This window comes from Dasypus novemcinctus, chromosome 21 (assembly GCF_030445035.2).
Source record: "Dasypus novemcinctus isolate mDasNov1 chromosome 21, mDasNov1.1.hap2, whole genome shotgun sequence".
In the NCBI taxonomy this organism is placed as follows: domain Eukaryota; kingdom Metazoa; phylum Chordata; class Mammalia; order Cingulata; family Dasypodidae; genus Dasypus; species Dasypus novemcinctus.
This window is the reverse complement of record NC_080693.1, coordinates 24777344-24797154: the sequence shown is the minus strand read 5'-3', so window position 1 is coordinate 24797154 and position 19811 is coordinate 24777344. Positions and strand designations below refer to the sequence as shown.

General features: G+C 54.9%; 1 protein-coding gene across 1 annotated transcript; it reads right to left on the bottom strand.

Annotated features, from left to right (window-relative positions):
- Positions 1 to 136: 136 nt before the first annotated feature.
- Positions 137 to 19617, bottom strand: LOC101433166 (hydroperoxide isomerase ALOXE3). The gene is made up of 15 exons (XM_058283525.2): positions 18562 to 19617; positions 17770 to 17974; positions 16608 to 16689; positions 16087 to 16206; positions 15718 to 15843; positions 13191 to 13294; positions 12571 to 12743; positions 11856 to 11999; positions 11563 to 11766; positions 11383 to 11469; positions 10736 to 10905; positions 10155 to 10276; positions 5357 to 5457; positions 4624 to 4794; positions 137 to 972 (listed from the first exon to the last, which is right to left on the bottom strand). Exons 1-15 carry the CDS (start codon positions 18706 to 18708, stop codon positions 793 to 795), a joined length of 2136 nt encoding a protein of 711 aa, XP_058139508.1. The 5' UTR covers positions 18709 to 19617; the 3' UTR covers positions 137 to 792.
- Between the last annotated feature and the right edge of the window lie 194 nt (positions 19618 to 19811).

The window sequence follows — 19811 nt, the reverse complement described above, 5'->3', positions numbered from 1 at the left end:
GCTGAGGAGCTTCCTGTCTCCAGAACAGGTTATCTGTTGAGTCACTGCTGCTCCCTCTTTTCTGTCCCCTGGCACACATCCCCCCAACCACCACCACCCACACGCACACACACCCACATATCAAAACATAAAAGGATGAAAGGGGAGCCAAACATGTCGATTTTTATTGAACTCACAGGGCTTAAGGACGAAAAATAGAAAAAATGGGAAGAGAGTGGGACTAGGACAAGAGTTTGGGAAAGATGCCTCCAACCCTGGGCCAGGAGAACTACACCTAGGGGTCCAGATGAGCTGGGCTCCCATCCCCCTGCTCCCCTTGAAGACGCTGGGGTCAAAGGGGACCACATGTCAGAGCAAAGGCACGTATCACTGCTTTGCCCAATTTCCAAGCTCTTTCAGAAAAGGGAGCTGGAATTGGTTGGTCCTAGGCTCACAGGAAAAGGGAACCAAAGAGGCAAGGTAGGAGGAGGTGCTTTGAGGTGGGAGAGGGCTGGGAATGAGAGCTCAGGGATCCAGTTTGGGAGTCCCAATGGGAGGAGGTAGATACCCACAGGAGAATGGAGCAGGAAGGAGGCTGCCCAATTAGGCAAGGGGTAGTGGGTTTCCTTCCTTCTGGAGGCATCTGTTGTGCGTTTGCTTTGAGGCAGCGGCTTCTCGGCCCAGGCACTGCTGTGCTGGCCCCTCCTGGTGCAGAGAGAGCCAGCCTGGCAGGGAAAGGTCCGCCTGTGCAGAGAAGGTGCAGGCTGATGAGACCAGGGAGGGCCGTGCTCCCAGGGGAGCAGGGAGAGGGGGTTAGATGGAGACGCTGTTCTCAATGAGGGGAGGGTCCAGGTAGCAATAGGGCAGCTCCAAGCTCTGGTTCCGCTCCTGGATGTCCCGTGAGATCTGGGCCAGGCGGCTCTGGAAGGCGGTGATACTGCATCGTGGGGCCTCCTCGGTGAAGTGCTCATCAGGGTAGGTGCCCAGGGGCCGCTAGGAGAAACAGGGGAGGGGTCAGGACGATGCTCAGGATGGGGTGAAGAACAGTGAAGGGCCATGCTCACCCAAACACACAGTCCAGGTGACTTCTAAGGCACAACCCAGGTGCAGTAATTGTAAACACAAACCCTTCAAACCACAGCCCCAAACCACCACTCCACACAGTCTGACACACAACAGCCATCCAACACCCGAAGTCCAAAGGTAAGGGACAGAATGGGCCTTGGAAACCAGCCAACCTAAGCGGTAGTGCTTCCTCTGCTGGTAAGTCTGAGTATTACTTTGACTCCTTGAGACTCAGTTTCTGATCTGAAAATGGGTGTGCTGAATTAGAAAAGCTCTAAAGGCCCCTTCCAGTGCCTATGTCTGCTATTCTACAAACTAGAAAGGACACGACCACATTCATAAAACAATTGAAGTCAACATAAACACCCTCCAGCAAATGGACCCAAGAAGGCACCTGTTACCTCACAATTTCACCAAACCCAACCTCTAAAGACAGCCAGCATCCTGGTTGTGAGGCATCTTCACAATCAGCAACCATAATGAAATTTTTGTCAACACACTCACCATCACCATACATGGTCACACTTTACAGCATGGACGACAGCAATCAAGAAATGTGGCAATGAGTCTGTCAACTTCAGTCGATGCCATCCTGAGGCAGTACACAACTGCTCCTCCCCTCCATTGTCACGTCACAGTGCATGAACTCCAGCCTCCCAGACAGCACAGCTTCCCCATCCAATATAACGTCCATACACTTTAACTGTTGTAATATTGATATTTAAAAATTCTTGCAATGAATGTCTCACGATGATGGAGGAGATTGTTGTTATGGGGGGAGGAGTGGGGGGAGGGGGGTGGGGGTATATGGAGATCTCATATTTTTTTAACGTAATATTAAAAAATAAAGACAAAAAAATTATTTTTCTTGTCTTATTGCACTGGTGAAGACTTCCAAAGCAAAGTTAAAAAACAAAAACAGAAACAGAACAGCAGTAATGGTGGGTATTATTTTCTTGTTCCTGACTTTAATGAGACCACTCTCATTTCACCAAAAGTATAGTGTTTTGTTTTCTAAAATAGGCTTTATATGTATATATTTAAAGCTCCTTTAAGGAGTTTCTTTTTACAGGGAGGTTTTTTTTTTTTATTATTAGTAATGGCTGCTGTTCTCATTTGCCAAATGCCTTTTCATCATATATTGAGATGATTATATGGTTGTTTCTTTTTATTGCTGTAATGAATTATATTGTTATATTTCATCAGGTTGAACTATCCTTTCATTCCTTTCATTCTTAGAATAAAATAGATTTGATCATGGTGTATTCTTGTTTTACTGTTCACTATTGTCTTGTATACATTAGCTGCTCTATTTTTAAGATTGTTATAGCTAAATGAAACAAGTTTATAATATTATTTCCTTACTAACAGCTAACATGTTGTAAGCACTTTACATGACTGGCACAACCACCCTGTAAGACAAGTGCCCTCATCATTCTCATTTTATAGAGAAGAAAAATGAGGCTTCAAGATGCTAAATTATATATCCAAAGTCACATTAGGTGGTAAGTGGTGGAAATGGGACAGGAAAACTCTACATTGGACCCATCTCTTTTCTTGCACTACCTTTCCCAGGTATTGGTTCTGGGGTTCTGTAAGCCAGTAAAATGATTTGAGAAGCTTCTATTGTTTTTCTGTGCTTCAGAGCAGTCTGAGTGCCTTAGGAATTACCTGTTCCTTGACAGTTTCATAGAATCTCCCTTTGCAGGGAGAGGGATCAGAAATTTTACAACATTTTACATTTATGTATGGTTTTCATCTCTTTGTGAGTTAAGTTTGGGTTATTTTAATTTTCCTAGAAAATCATTCATTTCATCTAGATTTTCAAATTTGTTGGCCTAGAGCTGCAATTCATGTTTTCTTATAATTTTTTAATCTCTGTATTTGTGGCTGGGTGCCTTTTTTATTCCTAAGGTTGTGTGTTTATGTACTCTTCTTTTCTCAATGAGAATTGCCTGCAGTTTCTTTATTTTATTGGTCTTTTCAAATAACCAGTTTTTTTAATTTGAAATTGATTCTAATTTCTAAAACTACAATGCAAACAGTCAAAAAAGGTAGAACACAGAAATGCTACACAGACTGAGCTCAAAGCCTACTTACTAGCTGTGTGACCTTGGGCAAATTGCTCAGCATTTCTGAACTTACTTTTTTCCCCTGTAAAATGAAGCTACCATTTATTGAGCACATATATGCCAGGCACTATATTGGGCATTTTAAATGTAGTTACTTGCCGGCTCTGTATTTTAAAACTGTGTACATAAGGTATCTGATGTAATGACCAGCCACTGTTAGTATTGTTGTTGCTACACTTTCCAGGCTAGATTTCCCACTGGCTTATGGGGAGGGAACCCTCCACACTCGTCCTCTTGCCTACCACCCCTCTGAGACAGAAATGCATGTCTCTGAAACCTTGGTAGGTGATACCTGGGACCAGAAAGGGGTAGGACCCAGGTCCGAGTTCTTGGCATTCCAGAAACTTGTTAGGAAAATAAAACATCTGCAGTCTTCCTAGAACCAAACTGGGTCAGGTGTGAGAAATGAGGATACACATGCAATGTCAGGGAACCTGTAAGCAAGACCAGTAATACGGCGGCACGACTGATAATGCAATGTGTAAATGGAGATGATGGTAACTGGTGATTAAAGAGCTGTTCCCTGGTCTGGACTGTGTCACTGGCTCCTCTCTGTCCTTTCTGCCTCTGTATTGGCCCCTCCCATCTATCCACAGATTTAACCATGTCACCTCAGGCTTAAAACTCTTCAGTGGCGAGGGCAATGTGCCTAGCAAAGCCATACCTTCCTCTCCACCTGGCTGTTTCACCACACAAAACCATTCATGACCCTACAAATGCATCATGTACTCTTGCCTTCACTCCTTGGCCCGCGTCCTTCCCTCTGTCTAGAAACTAACCCTGCCCCTTTGTCTTCCTAACTCCTACCTGTCCTGCAGGTTTCAGCTTAGATGTCACATCCTCTAAGAAGCCTTCCCTGATTGCCCCAGATTTGGTTAGGGTGCAGATGGCCCCCTTCTTACCTCTATCACTAGACTGTAAGCTCAGAGGACAGGGTTCAGAACTGCCCACCACAATGCCTGGTACTCTTTGGTTGCACAGGAAGTATGTGTTTAATGGTGGCAGTCACACAGAAATAATTCCTACAACACTGTGGCACCCTATTTCACTCTCCTCTGTGCCTCCCCGACTAGACCTTGAAGGCAAGAGCTGAGTATCACTCACTTTTATATGCCTGGTGCCCAGCACCGGCTACACATGGGAGACACCCAACAAATGTTTGTTGAAGGTTTGGATGAATGGAAGGAAGAATGGTTGGATGTTTGGATGGATGGATGGGTGGATGGATGGATGGATGGATGGATGAGCTGGTGAGTTGGAGGGAAGTTGTACCACACCAGTAAACTGGTGTTTGCTTCATTGTCTTTTGGGATCAAGTATCATCTGAAGAAACTAGAGAACCCAAGGCAGCTCAGCAGTGGACATAAACACCAACGGTCAGTCCCCAAGCCCCTTTGGAGAAGCCACCACCAAGCTCTGAAAAACTCCACTGTACTCCCACACACACCTGGTCCTTGGGCTCTTGGCTGACCAACCAGAAGAGGAGAAGGTTGTTACAGGTGATGTTCACTTCTGGGAGAGTATCCAGGTAACTCTTCAGGGTGGTGGTTCCCTTGGTCTGGGGTGGTGGCTTCCTCATGGACGATGGGGCATTGGGCATCCAGGCCCCAAAGTCATGCTGTGGAGACCCCCGCCCCAGTTGGGTTAGCTGGAATTGAGGGGGGGCACTAACTCATTCTTCACCATTCCTGACTCCTGTCTCTGCTGTCCCAGGTCTTGCAATTAGGGAATGGGAGGTGAGGGAAAGGGAGGAGAGGAAGGTGAATAGGGTAGAAGTTGCCAGATGGGGGGCAGGAGTCCAGCTCACCCCCTGCCACTCCATGCCCAATGTTTCAGAACAGGGGGATGTGAGTCACCAAAGGAGGCGGCTCTGCGAGGTGGTAACCCTAGAAAAGGGCCTTGAGCTGGTGTGCCATAGAGCAACCTGATACTCCACCTGGCTGGGTCACAACCCTAATAGGAGCCCATAAATTCCACTCCCAGCGCGACGCTAACAGGAGTTGCCATTACAAATGCAGACCCAGCTCCACCCCAGTCACCTCTCTGACCCCAGCGCTGACCATAAACCCACCCTGACCCTAACCTGCCCTGCTCTCATTCCCAGCTCTGGCCTCAAGTTCATTCCTGGGCCTAACCTCGCAGGGGCCCGCTGACCCCCAGGCCTGCCCCCGCAACCTCACCTGTCCACTGTTGACTGCGGCGTGCTGGGCGGAGCAGTTAAAGATGATTGCGGTGAGGAACCTCACCAGCTCTCCTGGGGTGCACAGCCGGCTTGGGAAGCCTGGGTGTGGGGAGGAAGGAAAGAGGGTGTGCACGGAGGGGATGGGGTTCCTCAGGGCAGGGCTAGGGCTCCCGGCGAGGAGACAGCAAGGAAGGCCTGTGCATCTGGTTGCCGCTGTCTTTAGCTTAGGGTCAGGGTTGGGATGAGGTCTGGGTGGTCCTCACCAAGGTTCGTGGGCTCTGGAGGGGCTTCAGGATAAAGGCTCGGTGCTGGGATGGGACCAGAGAATGCCGGGCCAGCAGGGCTCCCGACAGAGGAACCGGGAGGAACTTAATTCTTTAATTCTGCCCAGTTCACCGAGATGTGTCCAAGCACCCGATAGGAAATCATCCCCTGCTGGGCTTAGCAGCAGAGCCAGGGGCCCGTGCAGTGTGTTGCTCATAAGCGCCCAGTGGCGGAAGCAGGGGGCAGCCTCTGAGGTCACAGCTTGGCTCTTTCGGGTGAGGGCAGGTGGGGCAGAAATAAGCACTGGGGCTAAAGTGCTTGGGGAGACGCTCCTGGAGGAAGAGAAGGGGCCTGACTGAGCTGAAGGATGGGCAAGCTTCGGATGGAAGAGAAGATGAGAGAGGAAGGCATTCCAGGGGCTGGAGGGAGAAGAGGGCCGAGGGCAAGGCATCGTTGGAGCCCACGGCGACCCCCACATTTGCATCTCCAGCTCCATCTGACCCCTCAACTCTAGCCTCAGACTAGCAGCTGCTTACGTGGCACCTCCACCAGGGTGTCTGCCAGGCATGTCAAACTTAACATTTGCAAAACCAAATGCTTGATTCCCATCCGCCCTCCTCCAAACCTGTCCCTCCCACAGTGGTCCCACTTCTGTGCTCCTGATCCAGTTGTTCAGGCCCCATCTAGAAGATCACTCTTCCCTGTCACCTTTCTCCTGCTTCCACCTTCTGTCTGTTTCACCCTTGCCCCTCTACAGCCTCTTCTTCTCAAAGAAGCCAGAGTGATCCTATAAAGTCATAAATCAGATGTCACCCCCTTGCTCAAAACCCTCTGGGAGCTTCCTGTCTGTCACCCTGCCGCAGCCCTCCTTGAGCTGGCCATCACTCCTTCTCTGATTTCGTTTCCTTCCCTTCTTTTCTCCCCCTCACATACTCCACTTCAGCCCCACAGGCCTTCTTGCTGATCCTCATATATACCAAACACGCTCCCACCCCAGGGCCTTTGCACTTACTGTATCCCTGCCTTATACTCTGACCCCAACTATCCAGAAGACCAGCTCTCTCCCTTCCTTCAGTCTCCTTCAGATCTCTCTTCAAAAGTCACCTCCTCCGGGAGGCCTTCTCTGACTACCCCACCTGAAAGAGTCCCCTACCTGCACACACTATGTCCCCTGGTGCTGCTTCCTCTTTCTTCTTAGCACGCAGAACTGCCTGGCTTTTTTCCTTTTTTTTTTTTTCCTTCTCTTTATTCTTTTTATTTTGCTTTTACTGCCTGACATACTTGTTTCTGTATCTCCCTACAAGAATGTTCAGCTCCATGAAGGCCGAAACTTCTGTCTTGTTCACTACTGCACCCCAGCACCTAGACTACTACTTAATAAACACGAAGAACACAGTCGTGATTGGCTGAATGAAGTGACAGCTGGAGAGAGTGAGGAGCAGGGACTAAACAAGGCGAGGGGGCGGGAGGGATGCAGGCAGCAGGGAGGTTGAAGCAGTGTGCGGCCACCACCCTGGCCTCCCGGCACTGCCCAGGATTCCCTGGGGCCGTGGGCCCAGAGGAGAAGCAACTGCGACAGTGCAGGAGTGGCGCGAGGGGAATTGGAACTGGGGTGGGGACAATAGGGATTAGCCACCCAACTGGATTTAGGAAAGGAGGAAGGCAGGGCAGAAGGTGAGTCAAAAGTGGCTCCAGTGTCTGGAGGCCAGATGATGGGAGAGAGGCTGGTGCCACTGGACAGAGAGTGGGGAGGGAGGGCCAGGCTTCTGCCTGGGAGTGGTGGGAATATTCTGAATGTTCTTTTTGGGTTTGGTGTGTCTAATCTTGGGGACAGGGAATAAAAAAATAAAGCTGGGGTCAGACCACCTATGGGAATTTTGTAGTACCTCATGTTTATTTTTTCCCACTGAAATATGGATATAAAGTCACACTGACTGAGGTTGACACGTGTGTTCTGTCTTAAAACGTAAGAATCCAGAAGAAGGCCGAACAGCTCAGCAGGGCTGTTTGTCTCCCTGAAGAATGATCTGATATATTAATCAGAGGCCTGTTTAAGGTAGTGAGATAGGAGAGCTGTGCCACCTAGGATTCCAGCCCTCGCAAGGAAGGGCAGTAGGGGCCAAGACTGCTTAGGATGATCTGTGGGTTTGTGAGGCATGGGGAGAGGGTCCCCCTTGAAAAGACCCAAGAGATCTGGTCTTACCACCTTACCCCAGAAATCATTCCTGGCATCAACAACAGTGAGACAAGCTGACATCACCTGTCTCCCAGGGTGATGCAATTTGGAGGAGAGAGCAGCACCCGAGGAGGATTCCTGCCAAAAGTGTTGAACCTTTCAGTAAAACACAGAGGAGACGAGATGAATGACATCATGAGGAAGCAATGAGAGAAATTCAGATGGTGAAACAGTAACCGCGGCTCTTCCATAAGTCAGTGGCATGTGATTTTTCAAAGCAGGGGAGGGGAGACCAAAGAAACAAATGCACCTTGCAGTCCTTGATTGAATCCCCAATCAACAGGACCAACTGGGGGGAAACTGGGACAAGTGGGGACATTTGCATATGGACTACAAATGACAGTGATGTTGGGGAGTCTTTTCGACTTTGCTAAGCATGGTGAGGATATTGCGGTTGTTTAAAAAAAAGTCATTGGTTAGGGGTGAAATATCAGGATGATGATTATTTACTTTAAAAGGCTTTGGCGGCAGGGGGAGTGGGGTTATATGGGAACCTCTTATATTTTTCAATATAACATTTTGTGTGATCTACGTATCTTTAAAAAGAGATCATTTAAAAAGGCATTGACCAAAAAAAAGCAATATTTTAAACAAATATTTTTAAATGTTGTATCTGGATGGTGCATAAATGGGTTTCGTTATATATACTACTTTCCTGTATGTTTGAACTTTTTTTAAGCCTGAGAGCCCATTCCAGATAGGGCTGCAGCAGCGGGAGTCAAGTTCATTCTATTTGGAGATGACCCCAGACCATCCTGCTCCCTGGGTCTCCCCTGGAAGGAACGCCTCTGGTCGGCTAAGTCAGTTGACAGCCACATCCCCCTGCTGAGAGCAGCGACAGCCTTCCATCTCAGGCCAGGGCTGGGGAAACAATGGGGCCACCCTCTGTTTTTCCTTTCCTTCTACGACGCCCAGCTACAGAGGCCTCTTGTACGTTTTTGAGATGGCATAGCACAGTGGCACTAGGTAAGCAGGCTGTGAAGACCTGAGAGCGGCCACCGTCATCCTCCAGAGGGATGGTTTGTAGTTCTTGGGGACTGGTATTAAGGGTGACAAGGGGATAGCCTGAAAGGCTACCAGGAATGGTCTGGGGGATACCCAAGTCTGGAAATCAGCTACAAAGGAGAAATGGAAGACAGGATCATTCCGTTAGGGAGGGATAGAGAAGGGAGACAGAGGCTCTGGATAAACCAGCAGGGAAGGGGAGTCGGCAGGGGGCCCAAGCGGAATGGGAGATTCAGGACATCCCTTTCCTGGAGCTAAAGGGAGACTTTCAAGGGGCCTGGGGCATCTGCTTGGCCTGGAGTTAAGGACAGAAGGCCTGCGAGGCTGCCACGGCGGTGGTGGTGGTGGGTCTCAGAGGCCTCTCAGGCAGTGTCAGTAGGAGAGGGGAGGGGTAGGCTTAGGAGACAGGAGCAAATAAAGAGGAATCAGGAACAACCTACTTGAAGTGGTTTGCAGTCAAAGGAAATGGGGAGATGGAGAGAGTTGGTGGCTAGAGGAGCCACCTGGCAGGACAGGCACGAAAGGGTATGAGAGGGAAGCGGATGTGGCTCAACTGATAGAGCATCCATCTACCATATGGGTTCGATCCCCAGGGCCTCCTGACCCATGTGCTGAGCTGGCCCAAGCACAGTGCTGCCATACGCAAGGAGTGCCGTGCCACATAGGGGTGTCCCCCACATAGGGGAGCCCCATGCGCAAGAAGCGTTCCCTAAAAGGAGAGCTGCCCCGTGTGAAAAAAGCACAGCCTACCCAGGAGTGGCACTGCACACACGGAGAGCTGACGCAGCAACAAAAAAGAGACGCAGTTTCCCAGTGCCACAGACACAAGCAAACATAGAAGAACACACAGCGAATGGACACAGAGAGCAGACAACAGGGGGGGAAGGGGAGAGAAATAAATAAAATAAATCTTTTTTAAAAGAAAGAAAGGGTATGAGAGAAGGTTCTGGAATCCTTTGTATAACTCAGAGATTTGAGGCCAGAGATGGATCCTACCACATGATGTGGCACATCCAAGGAGATCAGCCAGCAGAAGTGAATAGATGGCTTCTGTAAAGATCAAGGAGGAACCAAAGCAGCATAGAACAGTGGGTGAAAGAAAAGGCCCTGGAGACAGTGGAAGCTGACTCTGAATCCTGCGCCTGCCGCTTTGCAACCTTCTCTGTGCCTGTTTCTTCATCTGTTAAGTGGAAATGATAATAGTATAAATTCAAAGGCTGGTCAGTAAATTAGAGCTGATTCGTGGTGGGGCCATGTCCAATACTGTGCTTGGGAGATGGGGACGGGATACCTGAGCTCTCCCGACCCAGGAACGCCTGAGTAAAAATCTCGCCGACCCAGGCCTGCAGCTCCGAATCCTGCTGCACAGATGCATCACTGGGGTAATAGTAGCCCACCATTTCCGAGACAAAGCTGCAGGAAAGAGATGTCATTTCCACCATGGTGACCCTGACTCAGGCCCAGCCAAACCAAGGCCCAGCATCTGCCCAGGCTGGGGAGAGGCCAGCAGCCAGAGTCCACCCAGGACCCCCAGATCCAGCTGGAACCTTCAAGCCCCACCCCACTCCTGAGTCAGGGTGCGCAGGGCCTACTTCCCAGACAGGGGGAGCTTCTCCCCTCTGAGGAAGGAAGAGCCACCTGCCACAAGGCCCCGCCCACACCTGGCTGTGGCACCTGCCCTGATATTGACTCCTCCGGACAGCCCCACCCTCCCTTCCTCCCCTGTATTCCCACATAGCCCAGCCGCTGCCAGCCCACAGCTACCTGCCATTTCACAAGGGACCCCAACTCTCACTCCCCAAGAGATGCCCCATGCTGGGGCCTGAGAACACCAGGAGCCCCCAGCCCCAAGCACCCCTCCTGGGTGGGCACCTCTCGATGGCTGCCCAGATCTTCAGGCCATCGTCGCGGTAGTGGTAGTTGGGAATGGCCAGCACGCCGCGGGCCCGCAGGCTATCCGGGAGGCAGAAATTGGTGTAGGTGAAGTGGGCCAGGCCGGTGCTCATGAGGTAGAGGAGGCCTTGCCTGCCGATGGACGTGACCTGAGGACACAGCACAGCTCTGCGCCAGACCCGCCCACTCTCTGCCCCGGGGCCTGGGGACGAGGTGGGCCCAGGCAGGGGCTCGGTGGGCGACCACGGTCAAACACGGTCAAACAAGGTCAAACAGCCCACAGATTGCCGCCTGACCAACAGAAGGGGCAGAAAGTCCAGGAGGCGAGAGCAGGGCTCGGCGGGGTCAGTGGGGGCTGCGCTCGGGCTGGGGGGACCCTGCCCGCCTCCGGGAGCCGGCGGAGCCACGGCCTGAGTGGGTGGGATCCGTGGGTAGGGCTTGTGGGCGGGGCTTGTGGGCGGGGCGAGTAGGAGGCGGGGCTGGAGGGCGCCGGAGGTGACCATGGAATGGGATTGGAGGCAGAGCAAGGCCTGTGGGCGGAGCAAGGACGCTAGGGGCGGGGCCTGCGGGGTAGCGGGGTCTCGGGGACGGGATTGGCAGGCGGGGGGCGGGGCCTCAGGCCGCACCTTGTCCACGAGGCCCTCAGGGTTGAGCAGCGTGGCCCTGGCGATGGTGTTCACCTGCAGCGTGTAGCGAGTGTGGGGAAGCAGGAGCTGCGAGGGAGGGAAGAAGTCGCCTGAGCCAAAGGTCAGGGCAGAAAGCCGCCAGGGCCCGCTCTTCTGGCCCCGCCCCAGGGTGGCACGGACCTTATAGATAGGGTGGCAGAGAGGCAGCTGACGCAGCGTGGCCATGGCGAAGGCCTCGCACAGCAAGTGCGTGCACAGAAAGTGCGTGTTGTTCTCGTGCACCAGGAACTCGGCGTTGCGCACCCACGTCTTGGCCAGCAGCCAGTCCCAGTCGGCGTCAGTGGGCAGGAAGATGGGGCTGTCTGGGCCGGGGGTCTGGCTGAGCTGCGTGGCCGGAGCAATAAGGGGGTGGGCCTCAAAGCCGCTAAGAGGACCCTGAGGCCCCGGCCCCGAGGCCCCGCCCCCAGGCTCACCTGGATGGCCAAGGGCACCAGCGCCCCCTGGGGGTTGAGCCACAGCAGGCAGAGCGGGGCGGCCACGTACTGCTGGCGTCCGTTGAGGCAGTGGACCGGGGCCTCCGCCAGGATCCAGTAGTCGGCCAGGAAGATGGTCCCCCTCTGGAGAAGGCGCCCAGACGCTTTAAGAGTGCTCTCCCCGCCCCAGGTGGGGCCTCAGAAACGCCTGGCGCCTGCACTCACGGCCAAGGTTGGGTACCCCACCCTTGCCAGAATGTCTGGAATGAGGTCCTGCTGAGTGGAATCCCTGAGACTGAACTCATGGTACCCACCAGCAGCAAAATCGATTCTCAGTAAGAACGAGCCAGCTGCCTCTCCAGCCTCGTGCAGGAGGCCTCAGAGCTTGGCTGGGTCACCATCTTCCCCATGCCCCCAAGGCTCCCACTCCTCCATGGTGGCCCCCGCTGTATTGGATGGCACTGGCCTTGGCCTCTTCTAAGGGAGGAGTCTTTGGGCCCCAGCAGAGGGTTCTCGGAGGCCCCGGCACAGGGGCACGGCCTCCTCCTCCTCCAAGCTGTCCCTCTGTCGCTCTGCTCACTTCACAGGCCCCATCAGAGGCCTCCTCTGTCCCTTGCCCATACCTGCTCTGCCCCCTTGCCTCCCTTCACATCCCTTGTCAGTAATGGCAACTCACCCACCTCCCTCCTATCAGGCCCACCTCTAGCTCACCCACCTCTAGCTCTGTTTGCAGGCAGGTGGCCGGTCCAAGCAAGGGGGCCACCATGTCATTGGTAACGGGAAGCTTGCTGGGCAAGCTGGAGATGCAATGAAGCATGACGGGGTTGACGCCATTCAGGTACTGATACCCGAAGAAGAGGTCCTCGCACCAGTGCTCTGTGACGTACTCTGGGGGGCAAGGGAGGGGCTGACTGGTCTGGAAACCTCTCTAGCTGCTGTTCCTGACAGCCCTTCCTTTGCTCTTGGGTTTTGTGCCTTATGAGGTTTATATCTCCAATCAACACTGGACACTGAGGCTAGGTGAAAGGAAGTGACTTGCCCAGTTAAGTAGCAGAGCCAAGATTTGAACCCAGGTCTATCTGGCCCCAGACCCCAGAACTCTTAGTGGCCAGGGATAGGGAAAGAGAGGCAGGTGCCACTGATAGGGTCAAGACCAGGCAAGCAGAATGTCTTTCTGTCCTCACTCCTCTATTCTTCCCACCAGGAAACCAGGAGCCCCTCCCACTCACAGCCACCTGGGAGGGCCGGGAGATGGTCCTTCACCAGGATGGGGAGGAAGGGGTCTGAGCAGGGGGTAAAGTAAGGGTTAGACACCTCCCAGCTGGCTCTGCACACCTGAAGTGAAGGTCTTGTGGCACCAGAAGATGTTCCGGATGTCATCCAGCTTCTTCCAGGAGCCCTTGCGGTCCAGCAGCCCTCGAAGCTTCAGGCCCAAGGACCTGAGTGGGAAGAGAAGGGAGGGTGGGAGCCTGAGGACTGGGGTCTGCTGGGTGCCACGGTGTCCCCAGCCTGAGAGCCTGGAAGGACCCAACAGGATGAATGCGCGGAGTAGAGGTATCTACCAGTCCCCAAGGGGGAAATGACGGGGCTCAGACGCAGGCCCTGGCTGGTTGTCTAGCCTGCTTTCCCCAAGCTTCCATGAGGTCAAGGACCTTTGCTCGCTCCCCTCTGCTGGGCCTGGCTAGCCCAGAAATCACCCTGCCAGGTGAGTTCCACCCACCTTTCCTGCTCCCCCTGCCATGGGCACTTGACAAGCCCAAACCAGAGCTTTTCTCCAAACATAACCAGAGACATACTTTGTACACTGGGCTGATGACAGGGGGTTGGCAAACAGAGGAATGTGCACTTTTCACCTTGTGAATGTCTGCACTGTTGGAATTCTTTACAATGAGCATGTATTATTTTATAATCACAAAAAGATACTTGAAGTCTGCCCATCCCCACTTCCAGGGCTTTGTGCAAGCTGTGCCTCCTCGAAGGCCATCTGCTACATTCCTACCTATTAAAAGCCTGTCTTTTCTAGACTTGTCTCAGATGCAGAGCCCTCACGAAGCCTTTCTCGATCCACACGCGCACGTGCGCAAGGCGTCCCCTGTGTCCCCGCCACACCCAGCTCATAACAGTCCCTCGCTAAGTGTGTGCCAAATCAAATGAAAGGGAATGACACAAGGAGCAGGGTTTTTGTGTGTGTGTGTGTGGCAACTGGCCAATAAGGTAGGTTCTGTAAAAAAGCAGAGGTACCAAGAGGAAGGTGGCAGGGGGAGGGTAACCATCTGACAGGCCCAGGGACAACTGTGCCAGTTTCTCATTTGCTCACTAAGATACTCGCCCACCCATTCCACAGACGTTTGCTGATGATTGAGGGAGCAGAGGCTGAGGAGGAGAAGGGTGGGGAAAAGGCCTTCCTCTTCCAACAGCCTGCTGCAAACACCCTTTGGGACACCCTGCGGTCACCCCACACTCAAACCCAGCCACCACGCCCTCCTCTCTGCAGATGCCTTGACCTCGGCCAAATGCCAGCTCCCTCTTCCCATAGGTCTGTCTGCAGTGACCCTTCTCTGAGCCCTTGCTGGCTGTCCTGGTGTCTCCTGGGCCCTTCTCTGTCTAGACCTGCATATCCATTTGATCATCTCAGGTACTCTACCCTCCCAGATGCTCCTTTGGCCCAAGAGCCCTGCCGGGGCGTCTGAATGGGCTCTTAGCCTGAGGCCTGAGTCACCCTTTGGCTGCCTTCAATCCACTCCAAATTTGAACCTAAGGAGGCTGATTCCCCATCCCTAAAGCTTAAGGTCCCAGAATGCTGCCTCTCCCTGAAGAGGGCTCAGACCAAGTCCTGCACAGAGTAGGTACTCAATAACGTGCGCTGGCGTAACTCATTTGAGGAATGGAAAGAGAGGGGGCAACTAACAGCAAAGAGGAGGTGAGAGGGAAATAGAGAATGGAGAGCCTAAAGGGGGAGTGAGGCTGAGGGCAGTGGGGAGGCTGAGGGCAGGGGGGGAGGCTGAGGGCAGAGAGGGGGAGGCTGAGGGAAGAGGGGGGGAGGCTGAGGGCAGAGAGGGGGTGGCTGAGGGCAGAGAAGGGGAGGCTGAGGGCAGAGGGGGGAAACTGAGAGCAGAGAGGGGGAGGCTGAGGGCATGGGGAAGACTGAGGGCAGAGAGGGGGAGGCTGAGGGCAGGGGGGAGGCTGAGGGCAGAGGGGGGAGGCTGAGGGCAGAGAAGGGGAGGCTGAGGGCAGAGGGGGGAAACTGAGAGCAGATGGGGGGAGGCTGAGGGCATGGGGAAGACTGAGGGCAGAGAGGGGGAGGCTGAGGGCAGGGGGGAGGCTGAGGGCAGAGGGGGGAGGCTGAGGGCAGGGAGGAGGCTGAGGGCAGGGGGGAGGCTGAGGGCGGGGGGGAAGCTGAGGGCAGAGGGGGGAGGCTGAGGGCAGAGGGAGAAGGCTGAGGGCAGAGGGGGGAGGCTGAGGGCAGAGGGGGGAGGCTGAGGGCAGGGAGGAGACTGAGGGCAGGGGGGAGGCTGAGGGCGGAGGGGAAGCTGAGGGCAGAGGGGGGAGGCTGAAGGCAGAGGGGGGTGGCTGAGGGCAGGGAGGAGGCTGAGGGCAGGGGGGAGGCTGAGGGCGGGGGGGGAAGCTGAGGGCAGAGAGGGGAGGCTGAAGGCAGAGGGGGTAGGCTGAGGGCAGAGAGGGAAGGCTGAAGGTAGAGGGGGGAGGCTGAGGGCAGAGAGGGGAGGCTGAGGGCAGGGGGGAGGCTGAGGGCAGAGAGGGGAGGCTGAGGGCAGGGGGGAGGCTGAGGGCAGGGGAAGGCTGAGGGGCAGATGTGTGAGCTGTGTAGCCCAGGCGCAGGGGCAGAAAGGGGCAGGGGCCTCACGCAGGGATGGCGTTGAAGATGAGTGAGGTCGTCTTGGTGGCCGAGTAGCGAATGTTGGGCTCCATATGCAGCAGGGACGGGATGTCAATTTTCATGGGGAAGCCAGGCAGGTACCGATTCCCACTGCTGAGGGCACGGGGAACAAGCCAGAAGCCGGTCAGAGGGGCCTGCTACCCATTCCCTTAATTCCCCGCTCTGTCCTGCCCCCGGAGTCTTCAGGTCTCCCTCTCTCTGGGCTCCTCCCTGTCCTCGCTGCTCCCGACCTGAGAGGGCCACCCCCAGCCCACTCCACTCCTGGTACTTGAATAAACTGCGCTTGTTATAGCCCCTCCCCTCCACGCCACCTCCTTCCCAAGCTGTGGTCCTCACCTGTCACCCTGGGATGCACAAGGTGTCGTCTTGGTCAAGGCAAATTTCCTGTCTGACTCCATCTCCTCAAAGCTGCTGACGTCCACCATGCGGGGGAAGCCAGGGGCATAGATTTTCCAGCTTCCGGGAGAAAGAGGCCAGAGGCAGCAGGTCACACTTGGTGTACCGTCTTAGCTTTGAAAGGCATGACTTCAAATGAAGACTCCCAGAAACAACCCACTTTCTGGGCAGGTGACAAGGAACAGGACTTTCCTCCATGAAGGCCCTGGAGCTTCAGATCAGCGTAGGACCTGATGGTGACACTATGTCCAGGCTGGTTTGGAAAGGTCTTGGGAGGAGATGAGGATTAAGGCCAGGTTGGCTGAGGATAGGCCAAGGGGAATTCCTCATCTCAACCCAATCCTCGTCCTATTCTGGGTCTGAAGTCAGGGTCAGGATAGATGAGGGCCCTGATCAGCGCTGCCCACCGCCCCCAGGTCAGAACAAAGATGGGGAAAGAAGCCCAAAGCAGCCACCCTCACCGGTAGCATTCCTGGCGGGCCCGGAGTTCCCGTTTCCTGTGATCCAGGAGGAGGGGAAGGGAGTCCTGACAAACAGTTCTTGCTGTGGAGAAGGAAAGTTCCTCATCATATAGGTCTCTTTTCTAACAACATCTCCTCCAACAAACCTTCCCCAAACTCCCTGACCTGGGAACCCACTTCCACAGCCTACACAGATGCCCAACTCTTCTATATGCATTCAAGAGGCACCCCACCCCCAAATTATAACTCTCTTCTTAATTGTTTGCCTGTTTGTCTCCTTTCCAGATTATGAACTCCTGGAGGGCAGAAGCCACATTGCATTCATTCTTGTATTCCCAGTATCTGGTGTGGCACCTGGCGCCCCACCTATAATATGCACTTGACAAATAACAGATGAGCACATGTATTCTGGGACATGATGGATGGATGTGATGTGAGGATGGATTGGGGAGGTGTATAGTGAGGTCTATGAAGAACTCACTATGGGCCAAGGGTCATGTTGATTTGCCTGACCTTGACCTAGAACATCCATCTCTCATCCCTTAGACCAGTCCTCGTCTTACCTCTGGGGATGCGACAGCTCAGGAAATACCAGAGCCCAGAGGCTTATGGCACCCAAAGAGCTCAAGCCCAACACCCTTGAAAGGCCCTACCAATTCAGCAAGGGACCCTGACAGCATCTCGTGGGGACTTCGTCTGTACCAGAAAAGCTAAGTAATAGGAGATGGCCCCCCTCTGGCTTTATTCTCTAAACACTTAAGACTTCTCTACCTGCTGAAATCCAGTTACTCAACTTGTACTTTAATTCCTCTCCAGCTTCCGGAGGACTTAAGTCTGGGGAAGTGCAGAGGGAGGCAGTGGAAAGCACGCTGCTTCTTGTGTGTGTGTGTCTCTGAGTGTGTGTCTTGTGTCTCTGTGTGAATGTGTGTGCCAGTATATGTGACAGTGTGGGTTTATGTCTATATGAGCGTGTGTCTCCAGTGGGGTACAGGTGGTATTTCAGGGATTTAGAGGCTCCCTTTTTCAGAAAGCACCTATGAGGGAGCCCAGAACTCCAGCTACCCTAACCAAGCCTATTCCCCACACCCCCAGCTCTGTGAGGCACCCCCCTCCTAATCCCAACAGCTGCCTTCCCACAGCCCAGCCCCTGCCTCTGGCCCACCTGTTCCCGGCCGCAGCTCAACGGTGCAGAAACCCTCAATCCACTGATAGCAGGGGAAGTGGCAAACGGTTCCATCGGGGGCAGTGACACAGACGCGGCTGCAGTACCAGGAGTCCTTGCGGAAGAAAGCGTAGCGCTCCTTGTGTAGCCGAAGCAGTACGAGCTCGCCCAGCTCGGCTGAACAGCGCACCTTGTACTTCTGCACCTGAGGGGGAAAAGGGAGCAAGCAGGTGAGAGGCAGGGAACTGCCAGGCCACCCTCGCACCTGGCAAGGTGCACCTCCACCTATTCCAGCACGCAGCAGAAGCCAGCTGCCACTAACCCACACAGTGCCTTGGTAGCAAGTAGAAAAGGGCACCCCTTCCTCCTGACACAAGCAGCCAGGGAGCCGGCTGTGCCAGCAGAGTGGGCTCCGGGTTTCACTTCCCTGGCCGGCGGGGCACTCTTGCATGGGCCGCCAGCAGACAATCCTGGGGACCTGGCAGAGGCAAGCACCGTCCCCTCCAGAGAAAAGGAAACCAGGCCCAGAGAGGGGAATCCACTAGCCTTGTGCCCACTGCCAAAGGTGAGGCCCCGACTCACGGCTCAGCGCCAGATTAGGGCTTTCCCTGCCCAGGAAAGGCTAGGATGGGAATAGGGGTGGTGGCCAGGTCAGGACTGATATCCTGAGTTCTGCAGGATTTAAGGAGCGGGGGAGGTGGATGAGGACCACACTCCTTCCCTCCCTCCTGGTCCCCAGCCCACCCTGCCCCTCAGGGGTCCCTCCTCCCTCCCTCCTCTGTCTGTACTCACGGCTCCCTTGGCGAAGTCCCTGCCTACACGATCCAGCCGCTGCTTGGGGCTCTCACCACACGTGCCCACCAGCGTTACAGAGATGTTGTCCAGGGTGCCAGCCTTCAGGTAGGGGCCAGTGGTCACGCAGACGCGGTACACGGCCATGCTGGGAGGCGGGGAGGGCGGGGGGCAGCCGGCCTCGCGGCCAGAGCAGCAGCCGGGCTGGAGGAGCTGAGCGCAGGCCGGGCAGGGCCGTGGGCGCTGGGCGGCTGCGTGGAGGGCCGGGGGCAGGGTGGGCCTGAGCAAGCGCCCAGCTCTCTCTGGAACGCTCCTGCGCGCTCTCTTTTCCAAAGCTCCCGGCCTCGGTCCTTGCTCTGTGCTGACGGCTCAGGCTGGCTCGCTCTCCCCGCCCACACTCCCGAGCCGGGTTCCTTGTTTGCTTGTCTCTGGCATAGCCGGTCCCTCTGGCTGGCAGGACAGGGCCCACCCACCCCGACCGAAATCAGGAGCCGGGGGCCCGCTGGGGAGGGCGGGCCCAGAGACCGAATGAAAGGGCGTAGGCGACGCCTGTACGATTGGGACACTACTCTCCGCCTGGTAAGGGACCGACTGATGCCCTGGTGTCCCTGCCCGCCCACACCCAGCTTCCCCCAAGACCCCTACCTCCTCTTTCCCAGCCAGAACTGAGCACAGGGCACCGCATTCCTACACGTGAATCACTCCGCAGGTGAGCCACACTCGGCCCTAAGTCACACAGGACTGCGTCAGACACAGGTGAGCCCCGCGCGCGGCGGGGCGGCGGGAAGAGCTCGCCAGCCAACCCCCAGCTCTCTCCCACCCCCATCTCCAAGCGCTGCCCCAAGCTCCCTAGTCTTTCGCACTCCCGGCCTCAGTTTCTCCGCTGGTTTAGGAGACCGAAGTGGGGCCTGGACGCGCGGCATCTGGAGAGCCCAGGTGGCTTTCTTCCCGCTCCAGGCCCGCCCTCGGCCTGCGGGGCGCTGGGCGGAGGTTCCGCGGGTGCCCTGGATATAGGCCACCAGGGCTGGGAGGAACCGCTCTACGGGTGAAGCCGGCGGCCGGTAGCGGCCCCGCGCGGTCAGTCTTGGTACTGCACCGTCCCAACCTCGGTGGCGCTCCACCCCAGCGTCCAAATCTCCGCCCGGGTTCCAAGAAGAGGGAGCCCAGAAAGAGGAATCTGCAGCAGCCGGGCTTTCCTGGATTTCTCCTGGTCTCTTCCCGAGTTCTTTCCGCGAACGCACACAATTCCC